Source organism: Nannobrachium achirus (assembly GCF_963921795.1).
Source record: "Nannobrachium achirus genome assembly, chromosome: 6".
In the NCBI taxonomy this organism is placed as follows: domain Eukaryota; kingdom Metazoa; phylum Chordata; class Actinopteri; order Myctophiformes; family Myctophidae; genus Nannobrachium; species Nannobrachium achirus.
This window is the reverse complement of record NC_137815.1, coordinates 73,907,758-73,935,257: the sequence shown is the minus strand read 5'-3', so window position 1 is coordinate 73,935,257 and position 27,500 is coordinate 73,907,758. Positions and strand designations below refer to the sequence as shown.

General features: G+C 43.9%; 1 protein-coding gene across 1 annotated transcript in view; it reads right to left on the bottom strand.

Annotated features, from left to right (window-relative positions):
- Positions 1 to 27,500, bottom strand: part of pcsk1 (proprotein convertase subtilisin/kexin type 1) — a gene marked incomplete at both ends in the record, with an annotated part of 42,006 nt that overhangs the window by 13,563 nt on the left and 943 nt on the right. The window contains 9 exons of the mRNA XM_080728390.1: positions 1,537 to 1,770; positions 3,095 to 3,195; positions 4,879 to 5,091; positions 6,965 to 7,137; positions 7,761 to 7,849; positions 9,014 to 9,090; positions 11,433 to 11,579; positions 24,320 to 24,442; positions 25,137 to 25,241. Coding sequence (XP_080584516.1) covers positions 1,537 to 1,770; positions 3,095 to 3,195; positions 4,879 to 5,091; positions 6,965 to 7,137; positions 7,761 to 7,849; positions 9,014 to 9,090; positions 11,433 to 11,579; positions 24,320 to 24,442; positions 25,137 to 25,241 — 1,262 coding nt within the window. The remainder of the gene's footprint in view (positions 1 to 1,536; positions 1,771 to 3,094; positions 3,196 to 4,878; positions 5,092 to 6,964; positions 7,138 to 7,760; positions 7,850 to 9,013; positions 9,091 to 11,432; positions 11,580 to 24,319; positions 24,443 to 25,136; positions 25,242 to 27,500) is intronic.

Sequence of the window (27,500 nt, the reverse complement as noted above, 5' to 3'; positions counted from 1 at the left end):
TTGTGGGTTGCCCATTTTGGGGCGCATGATACTGTCGTGCGCTGGAACATAAATTAGGCTACACAGATTTGTTATTGCCAACATGGCTCCGCATGAAACCCAACAGATGTGTCCTTGGTTTTGATCTCATTGCATCGTTGGAACCAAATGTTTACAACATCAGGACATCAAATTCATTCCCTGAAAAATGAAGCACTCAAATAAATGAAGCACCAGAATCATGCAGTGTAATGGAGTGCAGACACATTGATGTCCAGGACATGTTCTTACAACTTTATTTGGGGGAAAATGGAAATAAAAGAGAAACTAAATGACTATTTAAAACTACATGTATTTTTGTATGTTTTCTCTGTGTTCCAGGATATCGTAATTTGTGGTTCTTCTGGGAAATTGCAAGTATTAGTTGGGTTGAATCCGATACCTCCATGACCGTGGAGAGCAAAGGTCCGTTTCTCAGTGGTTTTGTCAACTATAAGGTTAAATAACAAACTGAGCTCCCATGGCCCTCGCCAAAATGTGAGCAAAATGTTTGACAGCCGCTGAAAGTTAATTTGTATCTCATTCACTTACTATACACTATACTATAAAGGAAAAAATACCCCCCTAAAATCTGCTTTAAGTATCATGTGAGGGGTCAAACAATGGCTTTTTAATTATTCTGAATCCATTGCAAGCATTTGTTTTGCATCCACAAGAAGACATGAGCTTGTAGATCAGCTATTTCAACGGGAAAACATGCAGATGCAGTGCGTGACGGTTTAGAAACTTCTGCCTTCAGCCCTTCACAATAAGGGTGCAGGAAGACTGGGCACTGGGCACCTAAATATTGTGGGCACCTCAATGTTAAGTTGGATGAAATAATTGCTGTGTGTGGTTCTATATGGGCTGTCACTGACAAATAATAGCTTGCATCAACGTAAAAAAAAATAATACATTTGAATAGCCAAAAGTATAAAAAATGATTGGTTAAAAAAAAGAACTAAAAAGAACAAAGTTAGTTCATTTTGGGGAACCATGAACTTTAGTTCAAAATGTGGAATTATGAACTATGAAATGAACTAGTTCATTTTAGAAGTTTTGAACTTGAACTTGAACTAGTTCATGTTTTAAGTGAACTTTCCCAACACTGCTTGTATGGGTCCATTTAGACCCCCCTGGAATCCTCTTTGAGAACCACTGTGTAGCCTACTGTACCTACTGTACCTGGGCTGGAAGGAGTCATAGCCTACTGTACCTGGGCTGGAAGGAGTCATAGCCTACTGTACCTGGACTGGAAGGAGTCATAGCCTACTGTACCTGGACTGGAAGGAGTCATAGCCTACTGTACCTACTGTACCTACTGTACCTACTGTACCTGAGCTGGAAGGAGTCATAGCCTACTGTACCTACTGTACCTACTGTACCTACTGTACCTGAGCTGGAAGGAGTCATAGCCTACTGTACCTGGGCTGGAAGGAGTCATAGCCTACTGTACCTGGGCTGGAAGGAGTCATAGCCTACTGTACCTGGGCTGAAAGGAGTCATAGCCTACTGTACCTGGGCTGAAAGGAGTCGTCCCGGACGATGCACTGCTTCTTCTCGGGGGCGTGTCTCCAGGAGGCGGGGTCTGCCAGGTCCACCAGGGCCTTGGCGTTGAGCAGGCCGAAGCCGAAGCGGCTGTTGACCATCAGACCCGCTCCGTTCCTCTTCCAGCCAGGGTTGTTGGCCAGGGGGTCAAACTCTGAGGTCCACACCACGATGTGCTGCAGGTCCCTCCACGTCAGCTCTGGGCTGGAGAGAGGAGAACATTTATAAACTCTGAGGTCCACACCACGATGTGCTGCAGGTCCCTCCACGTCAGCTCTGGGCTGGAGAGAGGACAACATTTATATATGGATGTCATCCTCGGGACCTTTTACTTGACCATTGAAAAGGGATGCTTAACTTTTACATTTTACCCAAAGAATTACAAAGGAATAATTGAAAAAAAAAAGGAATTGAAAACACGGCCCCTTCACGCATTTGAAGGATATTGTCAGTCACCAGAACCGAACACGTGTGTTTTCAATTAATCTATTATGGTTAATTTGAGTTTGAAGTTACAATGGGTTTGTATAGAAAGGGGTCGTGTCTGATAAAATGAATATCATCTAAATACTATACCTGAGTGAGTAGATGTTTGGAACATTGGAACATAATACAATATTACATTTATGTTTGGCACAAGGCAGATATGAAATTTAAATTATGATTTATTTTATTATTATTTAAATCAGAGTGTGTACAAATACATCCATTCATACACGCTCTGGCTCTGGGTAAAAATGTGTGTGGACAGGACAGTGACTCCTATGGGGTATGTATGTGGTCAAACACTGACTCCTATGGGGTGTATGTATGTGGTCAAACACTGACTCCTATGGGGTACGTATGTGGTTAGGCGCTGTGCTAAATAATACATGCTGTATAGATTGTGTTGAGTGGCGTTTCCATAAAGCCTCGCCCTCTTAATGTGCATTTAAGGCTTATTCGCAAAATCTTTTTATGGAAACACTTCAAAATGCGAATAGACTTTCACTATCCGCAAAAAAATCTATCCGCTTGGAGGAGGTGGATTTTGAGGCTTAATTAACGTCCATTGTATAGCGTTGGCCCACAAAACAAACCGGTTGTTACACACGGAGTGACCCTTCGTCATCACACCGTGTTGCGCGTGCCAAAAGTGTCAGATCTACAAGCTCACAGCAGCTCGCATCTGCAACGCTGCAGGACGAGTGTGCAGCGAGTCACAGCAGTGCTCACGTCTTGCGATCTGAAAAAATCAGCCCCATCCCAGCTCTGTGCACTGTGTGCAAGCCCGCGGGAAGTGTTTACAGCACGTCGGTCAGACAGACCCAGGCAGGATCTGCCAAGAATCGCATTTCATCAGTTTAATGGAAACAGGCTAAATTCGCTTCGTCTTAATACGCATTTCTGATCATTCGTTTATGGAAACATGGCTTTGGTTAAAGTTAACAGGTGATTCACTGTGTGTGTGTGTGTGTGTGTGTGTGTGTGTGTGTGTGTGTGTGTGTGTGTGTGTGTGTGTGTGTGTGTGTGTGTGTGTGTTGCGTACTTCTGTTCCAGAGCCAGAGCAAATATCCCAGCAGCCAGTGGGGCAGAGGCGGAGGTTCCAGTGTGCGTCTCGGTACACTCGTTGTGCAGATCCGCGCTGGTCTGTGACAGGAATGGGAGACAGAAAACAGAAACGATGAACATACATAACGTCACGTGAAAATAGCCGATCTACAAGCACACAACGCCTCACGTTGCGAGGTGTTGTTTGCTTGTAGATCTGCTATAACAGCGATAATCATAACCATAAACAAACCCCGATTACGCCCATATACAAAGCCACCTGTACTGTAGCTTACAAACCAGGGTTTTTATCAAGGCCCACTTGGTTCAGTGGTCAGATGGGTGGGCCGCACGCATTTTCAGAGCATCAGTCGATTGTGTTCCGTCTTGGATCAATAAGTTCCTGTACGTATTCATCAGTATTACAATAAAACATTTTTTTAAAGGTTTAAAAAAAAAAAAAAAAATTAGAAAAGAAAACATATTTATTTATGTTATATTATCATAAAAATCGCCCAATTTCAATATCCATGTGGCCCACCAGGGGCATTTATACATTTTATACATTTTAAATGTATAAAATGGGACGTTCTGCATAACGAGTACTCTCTACTTGTGTTACTTCAAGTATGTTTTGAAACCAATACTTTTGTACTTTCACTCAAGTACATTTTGAATTCACGACTTTTACTCGTAACAGAGTTTATTCCTACATTGAAATGTGTGTTTTTTTAATTGATTAAAAGTATCAATACTTTTACTCAAGTATAAAAACACAAGTATACTTTTTTCCGCAGTGGCCTGCTTACGATCAGGGACGATACGCGATGTTATCGTTTAGCGTGATAAAAAAACACTTACGATAATCGTATCGTGTAGATTTAATTTATCATGATATCGTCCTCCATCATGCACTGGGATCAATTCACCTTTTATTTGCCGAGCTGCATGTCTGGTACCACTTAAACCCTCTAGAATTTGTAAAAGGTACTTATAATAATACGTACTTGATACAGTCTTTTTTCCACTCTCTATCAAATGTCTTTGCCAAAAAAAAATGTTTTGCCAAATGTTCCACCCCAGGATAATGGATTTTGATTATCGCGATAATATCATAAATCACGATTTCTTTTGTCACAATAAAGGGCTTTGCACACAGACGCGTTCTTTCGCACGGACAAAACGGACTATTGCATTTTTTTAAAAGAAAACAATGATTCTCTACGACCTCATGCACACCGGCTCCGAATTTGCCGTGCGACAGGTGGCTGCGGCCGTGCGTTCTTTTCTCGATCGAAACCAGTTCGATTCGTGCGTCTTGTCGCATGCGGTAAAAACTCATTGACTCATTTTATGACTCCTTTTCAGATCCGCAGTGTGGATTCCACACAGCCTTGCACACCAAATCCAATGCGTTTTAATCATGCAGCAAACAGAAAAAAAAAACCGCAACGGTCCTGTGTGCAAAGGGCTTAATGGTGATATGACATTTTCATATGGTCGTTGTCGGATGGAAACCTAGTATGTCCAAAACCGTTCATTGGCATTTATCATTTTAAAAATGATTAAAACTAGTGAAAACAGCCAATCTACAAGCACACAACGCCTCGCGGTGCGAGGCGTTGTGTGCTTGTAGATCTGCTGTTTTCACTACTTTTGTGCGACGACATTGTATGATGAAGCAGGGCTTTACTTTGCGAAAGAACGTACAATTTTGAAACTTGGAGGCACGAGGTTTCCACCGGACAACGACGATATGGTCCCATCATGACCCCTACTTACGATCCTCTGGTCGGTGTAGTCTCCGCTGCTGTAGGCGGTGGCCAGGGTGGAGGAGCATTTCTCTGCGTACCAGGGTGAGAGGCCCTGCTGGGAGGCAGAGCTTATGGAGATGGTGTAGATGCTGTCCGTGTAGCCGTCACAGTCACAGTTGTCGCCCTGCCGCCCGCCGTTCCCCGACGCCCACACGAAGATGGAGCCTTTTCCCCCGCGGCCCTGAGGAGACACAACGGTGTGATGGTGATGTCACTACGTGATGTCACAACGGTGTGATGGTGATGTCACTACGTGATGACACAACGGTGTGACGGTGATGTCACTACGTGATGTCACAACGGTGTGATGGTGATGTCACTACGTGATGACACAACGGTGTGACGGTGATGTCACTACGTGATGTCACAACGGTGTGACGGTGATGTCACTACGTGATGTCACAACGGTGTGACGGTGATGTCACTACGTGATGTCACAACGGTGTGACGGTGATGTCACTACGTGATGTCACAACGGTGTGACAGTGATGTCACTACGTGATGTCACAACGGTGTGACGGTGATGTCACTCGTCACGATCAAGCAGGGGGGGAAAGAAAACCTTGTACTGCAGGGTTCTTAAACGTTTTCAGCCTAAGGACCCCTTAGGTGAGAGACTGAGATGAAGCAGGGACCCCTTAGGTGAGAGACTGAGATGAAGCAGGGACCCCTTAGGTGAGAGACTGAGAGATGAAGCAGGGACCCCTTAGGCGAGAGACTGAGATGAAGCAGGGACCCCTTAGGTGAGAGACTGAGATGAAGCAGGGACCCCTTAGGTGAGAGACTGAGAGATGAAGCAGGGACCCCTTAGGTGAGAGACTGAGAGATGAAGCAGGGACCCCTTAGGTGAGAGACTGAGAGATGAAGCAGGGACCCCTTAGGTGAGAGACTGAGAGATGAAGCAGGGACCCCTTAGGTGAGAGACTGAGATGAAGCAGGGACCCCTTAGGTGAGAGACTGAGATGAAGCAGGGACCCCTTAGGTGAGAGACTGAGATGAAGCAGGGACCCCTTAGGTGAGAGACTGAGAGATGAAGCAGGGACCCCCACAACCTGTTCATAGATTCCATATAGTTTCATTGTTTGACAGCACAATCATCAGTGTATTTTGGATTCATGTCAATTTGTGTTTTCAGATATTTAACCACTTGGACCGTCAATACTTAACTTCTTTCATAGATTAAAGCCCTACTTCATCATACAAGAGTGATGCACAAAAGTAGTGAAAACAGCAGATCTACAAGCACACACGAGGCGTTGTGTTTTCACTATTTAGTAAAAAAAATCTTTTTAATGATAAAAACTAACGGTTTTTGACATACAAGGTTTCCACCCCACAACGACGATATATAAAAGAATAGAGATCATTGCACATGACTTTGAGATGTGATCTGGTGTGGTGTGGTGTGGTGTGGTGTGGTGTGGTGTGATCTGGTGTGGTGTGGTGTGGTGTGGTGTGGTGTGGTGTGGTGTGGTGTGGTGTGGTGTGGTGTGACGCAGTGTTGATGTCGTCGACTAAAACTATGACTAAAAATGTTTGTCGACTGCGTTTTTTTCACTGACGAAAACTAAATAAAAACAAAATAAAAACTAAGCTGTGATGACTAAAACTAAGACTAAATATATTGACAATTTCGTCAACAAAATAAAAACTGGACTAAAACGTTAGGGAGGGACTGGTGGAGAAGAGAGTCATTTTATATTTGGTTGCTCTCAGGTTTTGCATGCTGAAAATAGCAGATCTGCAAGCTCACAACGTGTCGCTCTGCGACGCGTTGTGAGCTTGTAGATCGGCTATTTTCAGTGTAAAGTGTAAAAGTGTAAAGTGTAAAAGTGTAAAAGTGTAAAAAGTATAAAATCAGTCATTACGATGCCATCAAGGCCTGCCAAAATACATTTCAGTTGACTAAATCAACTGTAGATTAAGTTGACTAAAATTTGACTAAAACGTATACTTTTCAGGTGACTAAATTATGACTAAAACTAAAAGACATTAACATTCAAAAGACTTTGCTGTCAAAAACAACACTGGTGTGACGTGACTGACTGACTGACCTTCTGTATTCCGTATTCAAAGGCCTTCTGGGCCAGGCGTCCTGGTCCTTCCACCGTCTTGCCGTCATCGTTGGGTCCCCAGCTGGCGCTGTAGATGTCCACGTGGTCGGGATTGAACCCGATGGAGCTGGCCTCGATGGCGTCCGTCACAATGCCGTCCAACATGCGGATGCCTGAGGGGAGAGAATGACGGACGCTTATCGGTCTCCTCCTCACCACCATATACGCCTGTCACAATTATTATTACATAATAATCGCATGATCGCAATTATTTTTGCATAATCGTCATAATGGCTGACATGTTCCAAAATAGGGGAAATAGCATGTTGTTGGAGTTGCTGTTGTAATTGTGATGACAGTCATATTCGTACCACAAAACATATCGTCATTGTTGGGCAGAAACCTCGTATCTCCAAGTTGTTTCAGATGCGAAACGAAAGCCCTTCTTCTTCATACAAAAGTGTCGCACAAAATTTGTGAAAATAGTAGGTCGGCTATTTTCACAATTTTAAATTGTAAAATCGTAACAATCAAAAAAAAGGAAGGTTTTTGGACAACAACGATATAGTAGGACTAAGATATAGTAGGACTAAGATATAGTAGGACTAAGATATAGTAGGACTAAGATATAGTAGGAATAAACAACTGGAACTATTAAGTGTTGCTTGTGAGAAGACCAAAATGGAAGTATTCACACACACACACACACACACACACACACACACACACACACACACACACACACACACACACACACACACACACACACACACACACACACACACACACGTCCTACCTCCAACCTTGGCGTTGTATGCGACCCCAACACCACATTTGTTGTTGTCTGCCTGCATAGCGATCTCACCAGCACACCTGGTCCCATGCCTTAACGCACACGCACACGCACACGCACACGTGCACACACACACACACACACACACACACACACACACACACACACACACACACACACACACACACACACACACACACACACACACACACACTCATTTAGGCATACTGTCCATAAATCGTATTTAAAAACAATTTCATCACCACCTCTGTCACACTGTCCATATGTATTATGATATGTCGTTCTTCAGTGGCAATTTCATTGTGGGGGTCCTTGAGGGGGTTTCAGAGGGTCCCCAGCAAAAGGAGTGAATGCGGCAACAGTCTAAATGAAAATATAGACTACAAAAATATAGCTCACAACACGTCACTCTGCGTTGTCATGAGCATGCAGATTTGTTATTTTCGGACGTGGGTCCACTGCCAAATCCATCCAGGGGTCCTTGGCATGAACATGTTTGAGAACCACTAATCTAATCAGGTTTTGTAGGACGCAGAACACATGCACGCACAAAGGCCTCTTGACTCACAGCTGCTGCGTAACGGATGTTTTTGTTTGGACAGCGGCTTACATCACATCTGTCACTAAATGATGTCAGTAAATACGGTATGGATTCTGACACCAGGGTCATCATCTCTATGAGTCATCTAAAAATGGAGGGGGCAGGGACGTACAGAGAATGTTAGAGAGGCAGGGGCTGACATTTCTAAAAGGGCCTTTTGGTGAAAATATCGAAAATAGCCGACCTCCAAGCTCACAATGCGTCACTCTGCGACGCGTTGTGAGCTTGGAGGTTGGCTATTTTTAGTACTTGATACCACACTGAACTAAGTATAATCAAGTCAATACTGGAGATATGGCGTAACGGCATGGATTTCTACACAGAGAGGGCAATTCTTTCAACATAAGATGCTGTATTCAAGTTCAGGAGAGTTTGGACAAGGCAATTCTCTTGAATGCTGCCTTCAGGTATGGCATGGAAAGAGGGGGGCATTTGCATTTCTTTCACCATAGTAAAAACTGCATTCATGGTCTGGAGAGGACACTTTTTTACTGATGGGTAAAAAGGGCAGGGGATCAAGCCCCCTTTGATGTCTATGTGTGCACGTGCATGGGACTATGTATTGACCTTTAGGACTTTAGGTGCATGGGGGATCGCGACGCACTGAAAACAGCTGATCTACAAGCTCACTTACTTGTTCTCGTTGGTGGAGTCGTATCTGGGGAAGGGGTCTGGGTCGTTGTCGTTGAAATCATAGCTGGCTGCAGCATCCTGTAGAATGTAAACAAACAAACAAACAAACAAACAAAGATCACTGATATGTTCTGATGATTTCACTGCACCTCAGTGATGAAGATACTAATATTCAATGTTTTCAAGCCAAGGACCCCTTAGTTAAGAAAGAGATGAAGCAGGGACCCCATAACCTTATCATAGATTCCATATAGTTTAATCGTTTGAAAGCACAATCATCAGTGTATTTTGGATTCATGTCAATGTGCGTTTTCAGATATTTAACCACTTGAACTGTCAATACTTAAAGGGCCACTTCACCTCTGGGACAACTAGATCTTATTTCAAAGAATAACTCAGGATTGTGATGATTGTGTCCCAAACAACAATATGGAGGCGTTCTAATATACTGTGTCTAATACTGTCTATAGGGAGTCCATGGAGGCGTTCTAATATACTGTGTCTAATACTGTCTATAGGGAGTCCATGGAGGCGTTCTAATATACTGTGTCTAATACTGTCTATAGGGAGTCCATGGAGGCGTTCTAATATACTGTGTCTAATACTGTCTATAGGGAGTCCATGGAGGCGTTCTAATATACTGTGTCTTTATGAGTCGCTGGTGAGGTGTCAGTGGCCCCCCTGGTTGCTATGGGAACGCCACCACGACAGCGCTGTTGCCACGGAAACAGTGTCTTATGTCAGTGGTTCTCACCCTGTGGGTCGGGACCCCCAGGAGGGTCCCCAGATGATTAGCTTAATTAATGTGAAACATTGTTTTATCGCACAACAGTAAACAAAACCAACATAAAGTTTAAGTGTATAGAGGGTATCTGCACATTTCTAAAGTGACAATTTAAGGACTTTTTAATACCTCTAAAATGACAAATTAAACATTGGCCTAATTGTCAAATATTAGAGGCAGAAATTGTGAAAATAGCCGATCTACATGCTCACAATGTTGTTGGGGTAGAAGTAAGAAAGTATCTTACGTAGTTGGGGTAGAAGTTATAAAGTATCTTACGTAGTTGGGGTAGAAGTAAGAAAGTATCTTACGTAGTTGGGGTAGAAATAAGAAAGTATCTTACGTAGTTGAGGTAGATGTAATAAAGTATCTTACGTAGTTGGGGTAGAAGATAGAAAGTATCTTACGTAGTTGGGGTAGAAGTAAGAAAGTATCTTACGTAGTTGGGGTAGATGTAAGAAAGTGTCTTACGTAGTTGGGGTAGTAGTAATAAAGTATCTTACGTAGTTGGGGCGGTAGATGTAAGAAAGTGTCTTACGTAGTTGGGGTAGTAGTAATAAAGTATCTTACGTAGTTGGGGTAGTAGTAATAAAGTATCTTACGTAGTTGGGGTAGAAATTAGAAAGTATCTTACGTAGTTGGGGTAGAAGTAAGAAAGTATCTTACGTAGTTGGGGTAGAAGTAAGAAAGTATCTTACGTAGTTGGGGTAGAAATTAGAAAGTATCTTACGTAGTTGGGGTAGAAGTAAGAAAGTATCTTACGTAGTTGGGGTAGAAGTTAGAAAGTATCTTACGTAGTTGGGGTAGATGTAAGAAAGTGTCTTACGTAGTTGGGGTAGTAGTAATAAAGTATCTTACATAGTTGGGGTAGTAGTAATAAAGTATCTTACGTAGTTGGGGTAGTAGTAATAAAGTATCTTACGTAGTTGGGGTAGATGTAAGAAAGTATCTTACGTAGTTGGGGTAGAAGTTAGAAAGTATCTTACGTAGTTGGGGTAGAAATTAGAAAGTATCTTACGTAGTTGGGGTAGAAGTAAGAAAGTATCTTACGTAGTTGGGGTAGAAGTTAGAAAGTATCTTACGTAGTTGGGGTAGAAGTTAGAAAGTATCTTACGTAGTTGGGGTAGAAGTTAGAAAGTATCTTACGTAGTTGGGGTAGATGTAATAAAGTATCTTACGTAGTTGGGGTAGATGTAATAAAGTATCTTACGTAGTTGGGGTAGATGTAATAAAGTATCTTACGTAGTTGGGGTAGATGTAATAAAGTATCTTACGTAGTTGGGGTAGATGTAAGAAAGTATCTTACGTAGTTAGGGTAGAAGTTAGAAAGTAAAGTATCTTACGTAGTTGGGGTAGAAGTTAGAAAGTATCTTACGTAGTTGGGGTAGAAGTTAGAAAGTATCTTACATAGTTGGGGTAGAAGTTAGAAAGTATTTTACGTAGTTGGGGTAGAAGTTAGAAAGTATCTTACGTAGTTGGGGTAGATGTTATAAAGTATCTTACGTAGTTGGGGTAGATGTTATAAAGTATCTTACGTAGTTGGGGTAGATGTTATAAAGTATCTTACGTAGTTGGGGTAGATGTATGAAAGTAAAGTATCTTACGTAGTTGGGGTAGATGTAATAAAGTATCTTACGTAGTTGGGGTAGATGTCGGTGTGGTTCCACTCCAGTCCGTCGTCCAGGACGGTGATGACCACTCCTTTCCCTGTGATGCCTTTCTTCCACACAGGGATGACGTGCAGGTCCAGCTTGGGCAGCGACGAGGAGGTCCGCGTGTCTTGCTGGGAAAGGAGAACAAGAACACAGGAAGATGTAAAGAGGTGAGGGAGAAGTACCTTAATGTACACACATGACCTGGAAAGGTACTTTCTGTTTACTAAAGACTCAACAGCTTAGGCAGCTACTTTTAGGTGAAACTGGCATCCGAACTGCATGGAGAACCTTCGCAGGAAAATAGCAAGTCGACAAGCAGCAAAAGCTTTTCCCCACCATAACAGAAAATACAGTTTAGAGCCCTGAGGAACTTAATGTGAGGTTACAGCAGTCTACGCAAGATGCCACAAATCTGATGAGTTAACAATCTGTGTAGGAGCTCACATACTTTTAACCACTGGAACCTCAGCATGCCTATTCTGGCGGGAACAAATTTGTGAAAGAAATTGTTGAGTAACAAGTAGATCTGCTATTTTTGGCAAAGCGATGTTCTCTAAGATGACATGGAAAGAGGGCATTTGCAGGTCTTTCACCATAGTAAAAACTGCATTCATGGTCTGGAGAGGCACTACAGACGGGTAAAAGGGCATGGGCTCAAGCCCCCTTTTATATCTATGTGTGCAGCGTGCCCTGGCCAACTCCACACAGCATGAGCACAGGCGGTGCGTCACAAGGGGGGTAAAGTGGGACTGAGTTACCTGTGCCCAAGGTGGAAGGGCCTTAATTATTTTATACTTTAGCTATTGAAAAATAGCAGATATACAAGTGCCGCGCTGCGAGCTTGTATATCAGCTATTTTTGAAAAGTCGTGAAAATGCGTGCAAATCTTTGAATATATGTAATTTTTAAGCAAACATTTGTAACTCACATTTTGCTTCTAGGGTGTCCCTGGAACTAAATATTTTGAGATGGAGGTCCGTGGCCAAATACATATCATTTTGGGGGTCCTTCACATGAAAATATTTGAGCACCACTGACATAGAAACATAGGTTTTCAAAAAACCTTATAAGAAGGATTTGAAATATTCAGACTCCGCACAAATTTTCACGATTTAAAAAAAATAGCAGATCTACAAGCTCGCAGCGCGGCACTCGGTGCCGCGCTGCGAGCTTGTATATCTGCTATTTTTCAATAGTTAAAGCACAGAATGTCGGTGAATCCTTGTACCCCCAGGGCCCAGGACCCTGAGCACTGCAGGCCTCTCAGAGCTGCCAGAGGTCTGAACAGAACACTCAGTGGTTATCAGGTAACAATGAAAGTGTGCTGAAAACATGAAAAGGTTGCAGCCAAACTACTAGAGCTTGGCAGGCCTGCCGTCTCCTCCTGTTGACCTTTGGAGAAATCCATTACCAGCCTGTTGGCTTTTCTTTTGTCCCCGAGTCGTCGCCTCCTCCTCTGGCCACTCGGAGGCCGACAGGCTGCACAATGCCTCGTATCTCTGTTGTATTGTCCAACAACAGGCTCTAATAATTAAGTTCAGCAACGATGGCTCTCAGAGGGGATTCTGGTGGGTGATTATGAATTCCACCGATGTTATAGGATAGACTCCGCCTCACCTGTGTCTTGATTGGCTCCCTAGGGTTAAGGTTGGGATTAGGTATAGTTTTACTGAGGTTAGGGTTGGGGCATAGTTGCAAAAGAGAACTGTCAATCACAGCAACTTCTGGCCAATCACCGTGGGGTTTGCCTAGCGTGTAAATACATATCAATTTGGGGGTCCTTGATATGAAAACGTTTGAGAGAGAAAAAGCAGTGGTTTAGCGGACAAGCAGCCACAAATGGGGTGCCTAAACTATTGTTTTGTTGTTATACTGTAATTCCTTCTTGGCTGCAACGCCTGGTCGCCATTTCCTTTCCAATGATGACATAACCAAGGAAGCTTATTATTATTTATTTTAGATTTATTTTTGGCATTTATTGCTTTATTTAGATAGGAGAGCACAGAGAGAGAGACAAGTCAGGACAAGGAGAGAGAGAGAGAGAGAGAGAGAGAGAGAGAGAGAGAGAGAGAGAGAGAGAGAGAGAGAGAGAGAGAGAGAGAGAGAGAGAAGCATGTGGAGTCGTCAGTCAGAAACCTTGTATCTCCATATTTCATGTTATTTCATATGTTGTTGTTTCGTACAAGAGTATAATGTAAAGGTTATGATTTTTTCTTTTTTTGCTATTTCTGCAGTTTAAAGGAGTAGTTACTCACACCATGGAGACTTGAGTTCAATAATATATTTTTGTATTAAGTCGCATTACTAAGACAAAAATGTGATTATATTACATTTACCCCCATTGATTCCGAATGGGGACCCAAATGCATGACCCTGGATGGGGACACCGTCAGGGTAAGTTTACTATAATCACATTTGTGTCTTTTGTCGACAAAAAACAAAAGATATTATTGAAATCGAGTCTCCATGGTTTTATAAATATTGAACCAATTAAAATTGAAATGAATAGCTTGTGACTACACAGGATTTTACCCCCATTTCCCAAAAAGTAACAGCTTTGTTTGGACGTACAAGGTTTCCGTCAGAGACAATATGATGTTGTGAAAGTGAAGTTTGGGGCAACAAAACCAGCATCAATTGGATAATCAGTGGGAGGAATGATGAGTACGCACGCACGCACGCACGCACGCACGCACGCACGCACGCACGCACGCACGCACGCACAGGCACGCACAGGCACGCACACACACACACGCACACGCACGCGCACGCGCACGCACACGCACACGCACACGCACACGCACACGCACACGCACACACACACACACACACACACACACAAACACACACACACTGAAATCCCTGAGCGTTACAGTAATTCAGCTCTGAGAGTGTGCAGATGGAACCCAACGGTTTATTATGGGACCATTATGGTTCCATTTGTTGTTTCAGTTGGTTAAATGAACAGTGTGAGTTTCTCAGTGCTGGAGGCCCAGGTTTGCCTGGAGAACAGGATGATTCAGAGCAGGAGGCGTGGCTAAATAAAGACGCTCTGCGTGCATAAAGCTGCACACACACTGCAGAGGAGAGGAGGTCCACCGCACAATGTGACTCATACTGAGACGTATCCCCCCTCAACCCCCCCTCTCTAAATACTGTATCTGTCTGTCTGTCTGTCTGTCTGTCTGTCTGTCTGTCTGTCCGTCCGTCCGTCCGTCCGTCCGTCCGTCCGTCCGTCCGTCCGTCCATACGGCTGTCACTATTGTGACATTTCACGTGACGTTTAATTGTCACTCAAATTTATTGCGATTGTGTTTTTGTCGTTGACAATCACATTTCTGTTTGGCTTGTAGGCTTTGAAGTTGCACATGGCAGATATATGACACATAACCTAAATATACAAAGAAATTACCGACATATGTGACAACTTTATACTTGAAAAATAACATTGATACATAGTGGAAATAGCCGATTTACAATTTGCAGATCTGCTATTTCCACTATTTTTTTTAAATGTTTGAAAATTGTTCAACATGTAAACGATTCTGACGATTCTGACAAAATAATTGCGATTATGTCAAATAATTGTGATTATGTCAAATAATTGCAATTAGACGATTATATCAAGTAATTGCGATTAGACAATTATGTCAAATAATTGCGACCATAGGTCGCATTTACTACCAAAACCTCCACCGGCTGTCTGTCAGTGAGTGAGTGAGTGAGTCAGTGAGTCCGTCACACTTTTGCCCTGCTCATATCTCCACAACCGTTGCCCCCATCCATGCCAAATTTTGCACACACACTCCTTGACTGCCAAACTACAACCTCCAAGGACCCCCGGAGCCCCAGGGACCCCCATGTCCCTGGGGGACCCCCAGATGTAAAAAATGACCAAATGTGCTCACACGTCACACGTCACACTTTTTCCCTGCTTATATCTCCGCACCCGTTGACCCGATCCATGCCAGATTTTACACACACACTCCTTGCCTGCCAAACTACAACCTCCAAGGACCCCCGACCCCCAGATGTAAAAAATGACCAAATGTGCAAAAATGACCAAATGACCACCCCAACGGGGCTGCTCGCGGGGAATTCCCGGGGACCACCGACTCCTGGTGCTCCAGAACGGATGCAAAAGTGGTGGCGCCCCCAGTGGAGGACCCCCTGCCACTGCAGCGCACATAAAATGCCGTAACTCGGGCTAGGAGCGTCCGGGAGAGCCGGGGCCGGTACCTATTCGTCCGCCAAGGCAACGCGGAGACCCCACCCCTCATTTCTCACATGGCCCTATTCTAGCGCCACCTACAGGCCGATTTTTAAAACACATTTTTGGACAAATGCTCCTACAGTTTTTGCCCTAAAATCACGAATATCACTACACAGCATGTCTACACTCATGTCATCAACATGGATCAGGAAGATTTTGGAAAAACACATTTTTGCCCTATTTGTGGAGATAAGCCACCTACGGTCGCTTATCTCCCGATTAGGGAGTCTTACTGGTCTTAATTATGCGATTATGTAATAATTGTGACAGGCCTATTAATAGCTGCCATCCAGTGATGTGCACGGCTGTGTGCGCCACCCCTCTAAAGAAACCATATTGTTCCAAGACAACTGTTTGTGGAGCCCCAATCCATCCATCCATCCATCCATCCATCCATCCATCCATCCATCCATCCATCCATCCATCCATCCTATCTGTCCTTCTCTTCATCTCACTGTCACTGTCACTCTTAAGCCTGTATTGATCTGTTGATCTTCTGTTCTTATCTGGTCTCTCGTGTCATCATCAGACAGGCAGCAAACCGCAGCTCTTCTCCAAACATCCAACCTGTCCTTTGTGGTGCCCACTAAGAAACATCCAACCTGTCCTTTGTGGTGCCCACTAAGAAACATCCAACCTGTCCTTTGTGGTGCCCACTAAGAAACATCCAACCTGTCCTTTGTGGTGCCCACTAAGAAACATCCAACCTGTCCTTTGTGGTGCCCACTAAGAAACATCCAACCTGTCCTTTGTGGTGCCCACTAAGAAACATCCAACCTGTCCTTTGTGGTGCCCACTAAGAAACATCCAACCTGTCCTTTGTGGTGCCCACTAAGAAACATCCAACCTGTCCTTTGTGGTGCCCACTAAGAAACATCCAACCTGTCCTTTGTGGTGCCCACTAAGAAACATCCAACCTGTCCTTTGTGGTGCCCACTAAGAAACATCCAACCTGTCCTTTGTGGTTCCCACTAAGAAACATCCAACCTGTCCTTTGTGGTGCCCACTAAGAAACATCCAACCTGTCCTTTGTGTTGTGGTGCCCACTAAGAAACATCCAACCTGTCCTTTGTGGTGCCCACTAAGAAACATCCAACCTGTCCTTTGTGGTGCCCACTAAGAAACATCCAACCTGTCCTTTGTGGTGCCCACTAAGAAACATCCAACCTGTCCTTTGTGTTGTGGTGCCCACTAAGAAACATCCAACCTGTCCTTTGTGTTGTGGTGCCCACTAAGAAACATCCAACCTGTCCTTTGTGTTGTGGTGCCCACTAAGAAACATCCAACCTGTCCTTTGTGTTGTGGTGCCCACTAAGAAACATCCAACCTGTCCTTTGTGGTGCCCACTAAGAAACATCCAACCTGTCCTTTGTGGTGCCCACTAAGACACATCCAACCTGTCCTTTGTGGTTCCCACTAAGAAACATCCAACCTGTCCTTTGTGGTGCCCACTAAGAAACATCCAACCTGTCCTTTGTGGTGCCCACTAAGAAACATCCAACCTGTCCTTTGTGGTGCCCACTAAGAAACATCCAACCTGTCCTTTGTGGTGCCCACTAAGAAACATCCAACCTGTCCTTTGTGGTTCCCACTAAGAAACATCCAACCTGTCCTTTGTGGTGCCCACTAAGAAACATCCAACCTGTCCTTTGTGGTGCCCACTAAGAAACATCCAACCTGTCCTTTGTGGTGCCCACTAAGAAACATCCAACCTGTCCTTTGTGTTGTGGTGCCCACTAAGAAACATCCAACCTGTCCTTTGTGGTGCCCACTAAGAAACATCCAACCTGTCCTTTGTGGTGCCCACTAAGAAACATCCAACCTGTCCTTTGTGGTGCCCACTAAGAAACATCCAACCTGTCCTTTGTGGTGCCCACTAAGAAACATCCAACCTGTCCTTTGTGGTGCCCACTAAGAAACATCCAACCTGTCCTTTGTGGTGCCCACTAAGAAACATCCAACCTGTCCTTTGTGGTGCCCACTAAGAAACATCCAACCTGTCCTTTGTGGTGCCCAATCCATGTCCTCCAGTTCCTCGTATACTGGTCCGCTCTCAGCCTCTCAAGGGAGAAAGTCAGCCTCTCCATGGTGTCAACTGGTGTCGTTGACTACAGCGTTGATTTTGTCGACTAAAACTCTGACGAAAAATGTTTGTCGACTGTGTTTTTTTCACAGATGAAAACGAAATAAAAACTAAATAAAAACTAAGCTGTGATGAATAAAACTAAGACTAAATAATATATTGACAATTTTTGTCAACAAAATAAAGAAACTAGACTAAAATGTTGCAGGGAGAACAAAGTAATTTTATGTTTGGTTGCTCTCAGGTGTTGCGTGCTGAAAATAGCCGATCTAAAAGCTCACTTGTGAGCTTGTAGATCTGCTATTGTCAGCACACAACCAAGTATAAAATCAGTTATTACGATGCCATCAAGGCCTGCCAAAATACATTTTAGTCGACTAAATCAACTGTAGATTTAGTCGACTAAAATTAGACTAAAACTAAAAATTTTCAGGAGACTAAATTATGACTAAAACTAAATGACATTTTATTCAAAAGACTATGACTAAAACTAAATGAAATTTTATTCAAAAGACTATGACTAAAACTAAATCAAAATTTGCTGTCAAAAACAACACTGGTTGACTACTGTAATCCAGTCGTCCTTTGTAGGTGAAGTTACCATTTGTGATGGCTTTCTTGCAATCAGCCAAGATGATTTTATACAGATACATATGATGCCTGGCTCATGAGTTCGACAGGAATTTCCCCCCAAATACAATGTAACAAAAGAACGTACAATTTCTATTCCAAAGATAGCTCTGATTTCTTTGATGACCTCTATGACCTCTATGACCTCTCGCCAGTAGGGCTGAATTAAGGGACCAACCTGTTTTAATGTCTCCTAACGTTGTCTTGGCACACGCCTACAGTTTGTCTTGTTGTGACACAACGACTGTCACTGTTCTAGGGGCCACAGGGCAGACACAACGACTGTTCTAGGGGCCACAGGGCAGACACAACGACTGTTCTAGGGGCCACAGGGCAGACACAACGACTGTTCTAGGGGCCACAGGGCAGACACAACGACTGTTCTAGGGGCCACAGGGCCCAGACACAACGACTGTTCTAGGGGCCACAGGGCAGACACAACGACTGTTCTAGGGGCCACAGGGCAGACACAACGACTGTTCTAGGGGCCACAGGGCAGACACAACGACTGTTCTAGGGGCCACAGGGCAGACACAACGACTGTTCTAGGGGCCACAGGGCAGACACAACGACTGTTCTAGGGGCCACAGGGCAGACACAACGACTGTTCTAGGGGCCACAGGGCAGACACAACGACTGTCACTGTTCTAGGGGCCACAGGGCAGACACAACGACTGTTCTAGGGGCCACAGGGCAGACACAACGACTGTTCTAGGGGCCACAGGGCAGACACAACGACTGTTCTAGGGGCCACAGGGCAGACACAACGACTGTTCTAGGGGCCACCGGGCAGACACAACGACTGTCACTGTTCTAGGGGCCACAGGGCAGACACAACGACTGTTCTAGGGGCCACAGGGCAGACACAACGACTGTTCTAGGGGCCACAGGGCAGACACAACGACTGTTCTAGGGGCCACAGGGCAGACACAACGACTGTTCTAGGGGCCACAGGGCAGACACAACGACTGTTCTAGGGGCCACAGGGCAGACACAACGACTGTTCTAGGGGCCACAGGGCAGACACAACGACTGTTCTAGGGGCCACAGGGCAGACACAACGACTGTTCTAGGGGCCACAGGGCAGACACAACGACTGTTCTAGGGGCCAGACACAACGACTGTTCTAGGGGCCACAGGGCAGACACAACGACTGTTCTAGGGGCCACAGGGCAGACACAACGACTGTTCTAGGGGCCACAGGGCAGACACAACGACTGTTCTAGGGGCCACAGGGCAGACACAACGACTGTTCTAGGGGCCACAGGGCAGACACAACGACTGTTCTAGGGGCTACAGGGCAGACACAACGACTGTTCTAGGGGCCACAGGGCAGACACAGTTCAACTGTTCTCGGGGCCACAGGGCAGACACAACGACTGTTCTAGGGGCTACAGGGCAGACACAGTTCAACTGTAAGGACAAACCACTCATTGGACACACTCTGTACACACAGACACTGACACTTAAGGTGTTTGAACATGTATAGTCACAACAGCACAGCCATGGGGTGCACTTAGAAAGACAAACATGCACACATACACATGCACGCACGCACGCACGCACGCACGCACACAAGCAGGCAGGCACACAGCCACACGTGCGCACACGCGCGTTACACGGCCACTTAGGGAGCTGGAACAGCTACAGCATGAGTCACTCCGTTCCGAGTAGAACGATGGCCTCGGCCGATAAAGAATGAGACGCTATCTATGCTCATCCGGCCTGAAGGTCTCATCTCTCTCTCTCTCTTTCTCTCTCTCTCTCTCTTCTCTCTCTCTCTCTCTCTCTCTCTCTCTCTCTCTCTCTACTGTGACATCTTTCACATCAACAAGATGCTTCCGTCAGCTCACATTCACGTTGCCCTTAACCATCGTTCCCTCCTTCCCTACGTCATACAGTACAACCCCCTCTCCTCCCCCCCCCCCCCTCCCCTCTCCACACACACATCCACTACACCAGAGGTGGTTCTACTGTAGCTCAAACATGAACAGAACTCTATTTCTACAGTGAAACCTATGATTTGAATAGTCATCCTCCACTTCACTGTAACAATGAAATTAACAACTTTCAATTTGGTGCCCCTACACTATTTTGCATGGGGCAAAATATGCTTATTTGTTAGTCGACATTTTGCGTCATAGTTTTAGTGGACGAAATTAACACAGCACTCGTGCTGTCAGTCCTAGCTGACATCGGTTCTCACAGAAGAAAACTGATTAAAACAAAATAAAAACTAAGCTAGGATGACTAAAACCAAGACTAAATATATTGTCAATTTCACTGTCAACAAATAAAAACTAGACTATGGGGAGAGTTTGGTGTAGAAAAGATCCAGTAGAACTAAGACAAGTCATATTGTTTGGTTGCTCTCGGTTGTTGCGCTCTGAAATGAGCAGATCTACAAGCTCACAACGCGTCAGCTTGTAGGATCAAGCAAGTGTAAGATCAGGCATTATGGCCAAAATAATCTTTTGACGACAAAATAAACGGTACAGTAGATTACTAACATCTTATGCCATTTCGTCTGCTACAACTAAACTAAAACTAAATGGAATTGTACTCAAGCGACTGTGGACTAAAACTAAAATGATAAAAAGCTGTTGTTGTACATATACAGTAAGTGGACGCTGGACACAGCAATGCAGAGTTCATTTCAGGGTTAAAACAAATCCCATTCTTAAAAGATGTAATTCATAGCTGGTGTGTGTGTGTGTGTGTGTGTGTGTGTGTGTGTGTGTGTGTGTGTGTGTGTGTGTGTGTGTGTGTGTGTGTGTGTGTGTGTGTGTGTGTGTGGGGGGGGGGGTATTGGCATGGTGATTCTAATATAAAAGTGGGTGATAAAGAGGAATGTGTTGGTAATGGATCTGTAGGGGAAGCAGCAGCTGTGACAGCCATTGTTATGCAGCAGCCTGATGCTTCAATGGGCTGAAGAAGCTCCTTTCAGGGGGTCTTGCTCTGCCACACTGACAGCCACGGACAGGTGACAGCAATCAAGCCAATGGCAGTTTTGGTAAGGACACGCATACCGTACTTCTATTGTACAGTATACTAGTTACTAGTAAGACGCCTCAGGGCGACAAGCAACCTCGCCCTAAAGGGCCATGTCTTGGCCATCTGGCCAGTGATGTAAATCAAACCAGTTACCCATATATGGAGACCCCAGCTGGTACCCATATATGGAGATCCATGTAATGTATATGGAGATATGCTGTGAGAGCCCAAACATGCATCACGTGTCGTTGTGAGCTTGTAGATCGGCTATTTCCACTATAAATGTTATTTTTCAAGTATAAAGTTGTCAAATATGTAAGTCATTTCTTTGTATATTTAGGTTATGTGTCATATCTGCACACGTGCAACTTCAAAAGCCTACAAGCCAAACAGGAATGTAATTGCCGACGACGGAAATACAGTTCAACAGAGCAGTGAAGTCTGACGTCATTTACCCATCCTACCTGGTTCACGTTTTTCCCCCCATTCTGAATTCCCATTTTTTCCATATGGCGTCATATAAGAACTGGTAGCTAAACAGTCTGGGTAATCTATTTTAAGTAGATTGTTTGTTTCCATTTTATTTTCCTTAGCCATATCTATTTTCACAAGTTTATTTTCTGCCATTTGTGTTGAATGTGGGCCAAGTCATAAATGACATTGTGAAGCCATTGAAAGAGAGATTAAAGTCATCCCCCTTGATAGCAGGCAGGCAGACAGACAACAACCCAGACAAATAGCAGACAAATGTACATTAGTTTGTTTTAGTGTTTGTTTGGAATATGCTAACTGCACAGAATTATTAAAAAGAGGGAAAATGTAGCAAATGACTTTGATTACAAATTGTGTCATTGACAGAATATAAATGTAATTCCAAGCCATACAATAATGCACATTGCACTTGTCTTAAGTTATGTGGAAATAAAGCAAATAAAAGAGAGAAGTTTATCAACTGGCCCGCGGCCGCTTGACATGTTTGTAATGTGGCCCACAGACTCAGCAGTTAGAGTACCCCTGCTGTGGGCTACACTCATAGTCATATCTTCAGAAACAGTGTCAAATCCTGGAATAAATTCCTTACCAAAACATTTCTTCACCAATGTGTTTGTAAAGGTGTCTAGTAACAGATCCCACAAAGACTGAAATTCAGTTTCCCTAGGAGAATCCGTTACAGCTGCTGAAAGTTGGGGTCCCATTAACTTAACTATACAGGATAAAACACGCCAAAATAAATATGCTTTAAGTAGCATGTGAGGGGTCAAACTAGGGGTTTTCCATGATTCTGAGCGAGTGACGTCATGACTTCACTGCTCTATCGTTAATCGTCATGTAAAATGTCATAATGGTGAGCCCATACAAACAGGCTGAGCTGAAGGTCAGGACAGAGCTTTGCTATGACATAAACGACTCTCTAATCTAAACTTAGATCATCTGGACGTCTGGAAGACACGCTATGAGAATAGAATCTAAACTTAGATCATCTGGACGTCTGGAAGACACGCTATGAGAATAGAATCGTGAGAGGGACTTCATGGGTCATGCGGATGTTGCCGTTTAAAAAAAAGAAAAACTAATTGAAAACCGAGTCTATTTTTAAATCGTAGATTCCCGCATTAAAACAAACTCGCTGCATGCTTCGCTGAACAGCTACAAACAAAAATGATTTGTAAAACACTGTTTCTCAAAATTCTTCGTGCCAAGCTAGGACCCCCAAATGTATGCATGTCTGGCCGCGGACCCTCTATCTGAATTTACGTTGTGTTAGGGACCACCAGAAGAAAATATTTGTGTTTAAAAAAAAAGAATTGTCAAAAATGTTAAAACTTTTTCTAAAATGTTCAAATATAACAGATGTACAAGCTCGCAGTGCAGCACGAAATGGCGCACCGTGAACTTATATCTGTCATGTATATCTGTCATTTTTGAATGGCCAACATATAAGTGGACCAGTAAGACTCCCTAATCGGGAGATAAGCGACCGTCAGGTCGCAACGTGATTTTAGGGCAAAATGTGTAGGAGCAGTGTCCAAAAATGTGTTTGAAAAAATCGGCCTTATGGTGGCGCTATATGGGAGAGATCCATGTTGATGAGATGAGTGTAGACATACTGTGTACCGATTTGCGTGATTTTAGGGCAAAATCTGTAGGAGCAGTTTCCAAAAATGTGTCTGGAAAAATCGGCCTGATGGTGGCGCTATATGGGACAGATCCATGTTGATGACATGAGTGTAGACATACTGTGTAGCGATTTGCGTGATTTTAGGGCAAAATCTGTAGGAGTAGTGTCCAAAAATGTGTTTTGAAAAATCGGCCTGAAGGTGGCGCTAAATGGGACAGATCCATGTTGATGACGTGAGTGTAGACATACTGTGTACCGATTTGCGTGATTTTTGGCCAAAAAATTTAGGAGCTGTGTCCATAAATGTGTTTTGCAAGAACCGGCCTCATGGTGGCGCTAGAAGAGGGTCATGTGAGAATTGATGGCTGTGGTTTGGTAGGCAAGGAGTGTGTGTGCAAAATTTGGCATGGATCGGAGGGGGGGGGGGGCAAACGGTTGCAGAGATATGAGCAGGGGAAAAGTGTGACGTGTGACAGACAGACTGACTGACTGACTGACTGACTGACAGACGGAAAGCTGGTCGAGGTTTTGATAGTAAATGCGACCTGACGGTCGCAATAAAGGGCTTAAAAGTGATTGTGATGCTGCATTAACACATTTTGCTGTCCGCTTGGGTCACACACACACACACACACACACACACACACACACACACACACACACACACACACACACACACACACACACACACACACACACACACACACACACACACACACAGCCATTACAGAAGTGTAACGTAGGCTGAAGCGTGTCAGGAACAACATACCAGGTACCACTGCTGGTTCCACATGGGGTCATCAAACAGCTTGTCCACCGGGCAGTCCCTGCACTCCCGCAACGAGGCTCGCTTGCTGCGCTGCCTCTCGTACTGCTGCTCCGCCCACAGCACCTTGTAGAGAGGAGATCATTATGATGTCATTAATACTGCCCACAGCACCTTGTAGAGAGGAGATCATTATGATGTCATTAATACTGCCCACAGCACCTTGCAGAGAGGAGATCATTATGATGTCATTAATACTGCCCACAGCACCTTGCAGAGAGGAGATCATTATGATGTCATTAATACTGCCCACAGCACCTTGCAGAGAGGATATCATTATGATGTCATTAATACTGCCCACAGCACCTTGCAGAGAGGATATCATTATGATGTCATTAATACTGCCCACAGCACCTTGCAGAGAGGATATCATTATGATGTCATTAATACTGCCCACAGCACCTTTCAGAGAGGATATCATTATGACGTCATTAATACTGCCCACAGCACCTTTCAGAGAGGATAGGATATGTCATGTTTACTGTATAATGACAGACACAGGACACAGTGAAGTAACGTGCAACTCTTCAGTTTACTAGCCTTTCAGGAAGTAACCCCTGCCCCAAAGCATCCTGGGAGATGTAGGCAATGCACTACTGCTACACTACACCTCCCCTTCTTAGCTCAACATTTTGTTAACTTCTCAAATGAACTGGATTATTTCAACTTTTCAAATGCACATTATGACATACATCCCTTGCCTCAGAGTTAGATTTGGGTCCAAAACTGAGGATTTTACTTCTGTCAAATCAGACCTTACCCGATCATCCTCTGTGAGCCTCTTGGTGATGTGTTGGGCACTTCGTTTCATCCTGGGAGGGTGGCTGCTGTGTTTAATCAGGAAAAGGTTTTCCATGGCCCCAATCTGCACACAAGACAAACAGAGTGAGGGGCTCAGAACATTTTCATATATTCCTATGCATTTGTTGTATTGCTGTTGATGTACTGACATATTATCTTGCTTATTATATTGATTGACCTGCTTATGTAAGTCGCTTTGGATTAAAAGCGTCTGCTAAATGCCTAAATTGTAAATTGGAAGTTTTCTTTCTGTGATTGTGTGATCTATAATGTTTCTTGTGTGATAGATACTACATTGCGGCTGGAGTTACATCTAACTGCTGCTAAATCAGATAATATGCCACTTTCAAGCACCAAAACATTACGATGTGGTGCCAGACACAGCATGTCTAATTACTACTCTCTGGATGTGTCACATGGGCAGATCCATTCAGTCAGTCAGTCAGTCAGTCAGTCAGTCAGTCAGTCATATCTCCTCATTTATAAATGACTTGCTGCTCCTGCTACACAGTAAGGATCCTCTGTATCTCAGATACTGTAAATCAGGGGTTCTCACACCTTTTTAGGCCGTGACCCCCAAAATAAACATATTTGAACTGGGGACCCCCACCCTGACAAGCACTTGGAATTGTAGGTATTACATTTAATGTGACTTGATTCCACAGATAAATAAATATTGTGAAAATAGCCGATCTACGTGCTCACAACGCCTCGCACTTGCTTACTTTATTTGACAGTTTGGCATTAAAACGGTCTTGAAAGTCCTTAAAATGTCACTTTATAAATGTGCAGATACCCTCTATACACTTATACTCTGTGTTGGTTTGTTTACTGTTGGGTGGGAAAAGAAATGACATCTAATCATCTGGGGACCCCACAAAATAATCTGGGGACCCCACTGGGGGTCCCATCCGACCCCAGGTTTGAGAACCACTGCTGTAAATGACACTGGCTTACAGGGACAGGCTCTTCGTTGACACACAGAGACGAGGACCAATGCAGCAAAGCTGTAGTAAAGCATTTCCCAGAGAAGATACATGCAGGTAGACCACCTGTTGGACCGCTAGCCCAGGGGTCTTCAAAGTGGGTGACGGGGCACCCTGGGGTGCCGTGACAGCAGTCCAGGGGTGACGGGGCACCCTGGGGTGCCGTGACAGCAGTCCAGGGGTGCCGCGAGATAATTTGATAATATTTGGAATTTATTTGGACACTTGAAAAAATATTATTTAGTATAATTTTAAACTTGAAGTACAAAGTTATTTTTGTTCTAACCAAAAATGGCTGTTATCTCAATGTTTTCCTCACAACATAATCACTAAAACTGTCGGGCAGAAACCTCGTATCTCCAAGTTTCAAATGTGTGCGTCTTTTGCCCTGCTTCATCATACAAGACCGTCGCACAAAACTAGTGAAAACAGTTGTAGATCTGCTGTTTTCACTAGTTTAGTACATTTTATAGGTGATAAATACAAAACGAACGGTTTTGGACATACAAGGTTTCCACCCGACAACGACGATATGCTATGAATATAAGGTGCTGGGAGTGAAAATCATAATATAGGGTTGCCTCGGATTAAACAAATATTCATGGGGTGCCCTGAGAAAAAAAAGGTTTGGGAACCCCTGCACTAGCCTATACATCAACCTTTATGAATGGTGATTTTTTTTTAGTCAGGCTTAAAACAGAGGTTTTAATGTCTAAAGACTCGAGTTGAACAGAAAACAACAGACAACGTCAATTTGAAATTTGGACCACTGAAGCTGCACAACATGACACTTGAACCGCTGATCGATGATGATGCTGATGATGGTGGTTGAAGATGGTGGTGATGATGATGAAGATGATGACGATAGTGACGAACAAAGACAGTGGTTTAAGAACATTCACACCAGGACAGCTCAGTTAATCATTGACCGCTGTCTTTAAGAGCATCAGGTTCATGTGAATTAATGAGCTGGTCTTGCATAGATCCACGCACAGCACATCTAATGTGTTTGTATTGCACAACACATGCCTGTATGAACAGGAGATAAGCTGCAGGGTCGGGGAAGGGAAAAGGAAAAATAGATACTCCGTTTCTAGTAAGTAATGGGAGGTGTGTGACTGTGTACACAGTGAGTAATACAATGATTAAATATGTGCTTTTACAGGATGACAAAGCGCTGAATGTGATAATTTGGGCTATCATAAAAGCTATGGGTTTACAGACAGTGAATTGACATTATAAACCATGAAATCAAACAACAGGAAATTATACAATACACATTTGTTGTTTTTGCCTCACAGTTAAATCATCTTCTTCCATTGCTAACCCAAAGATAG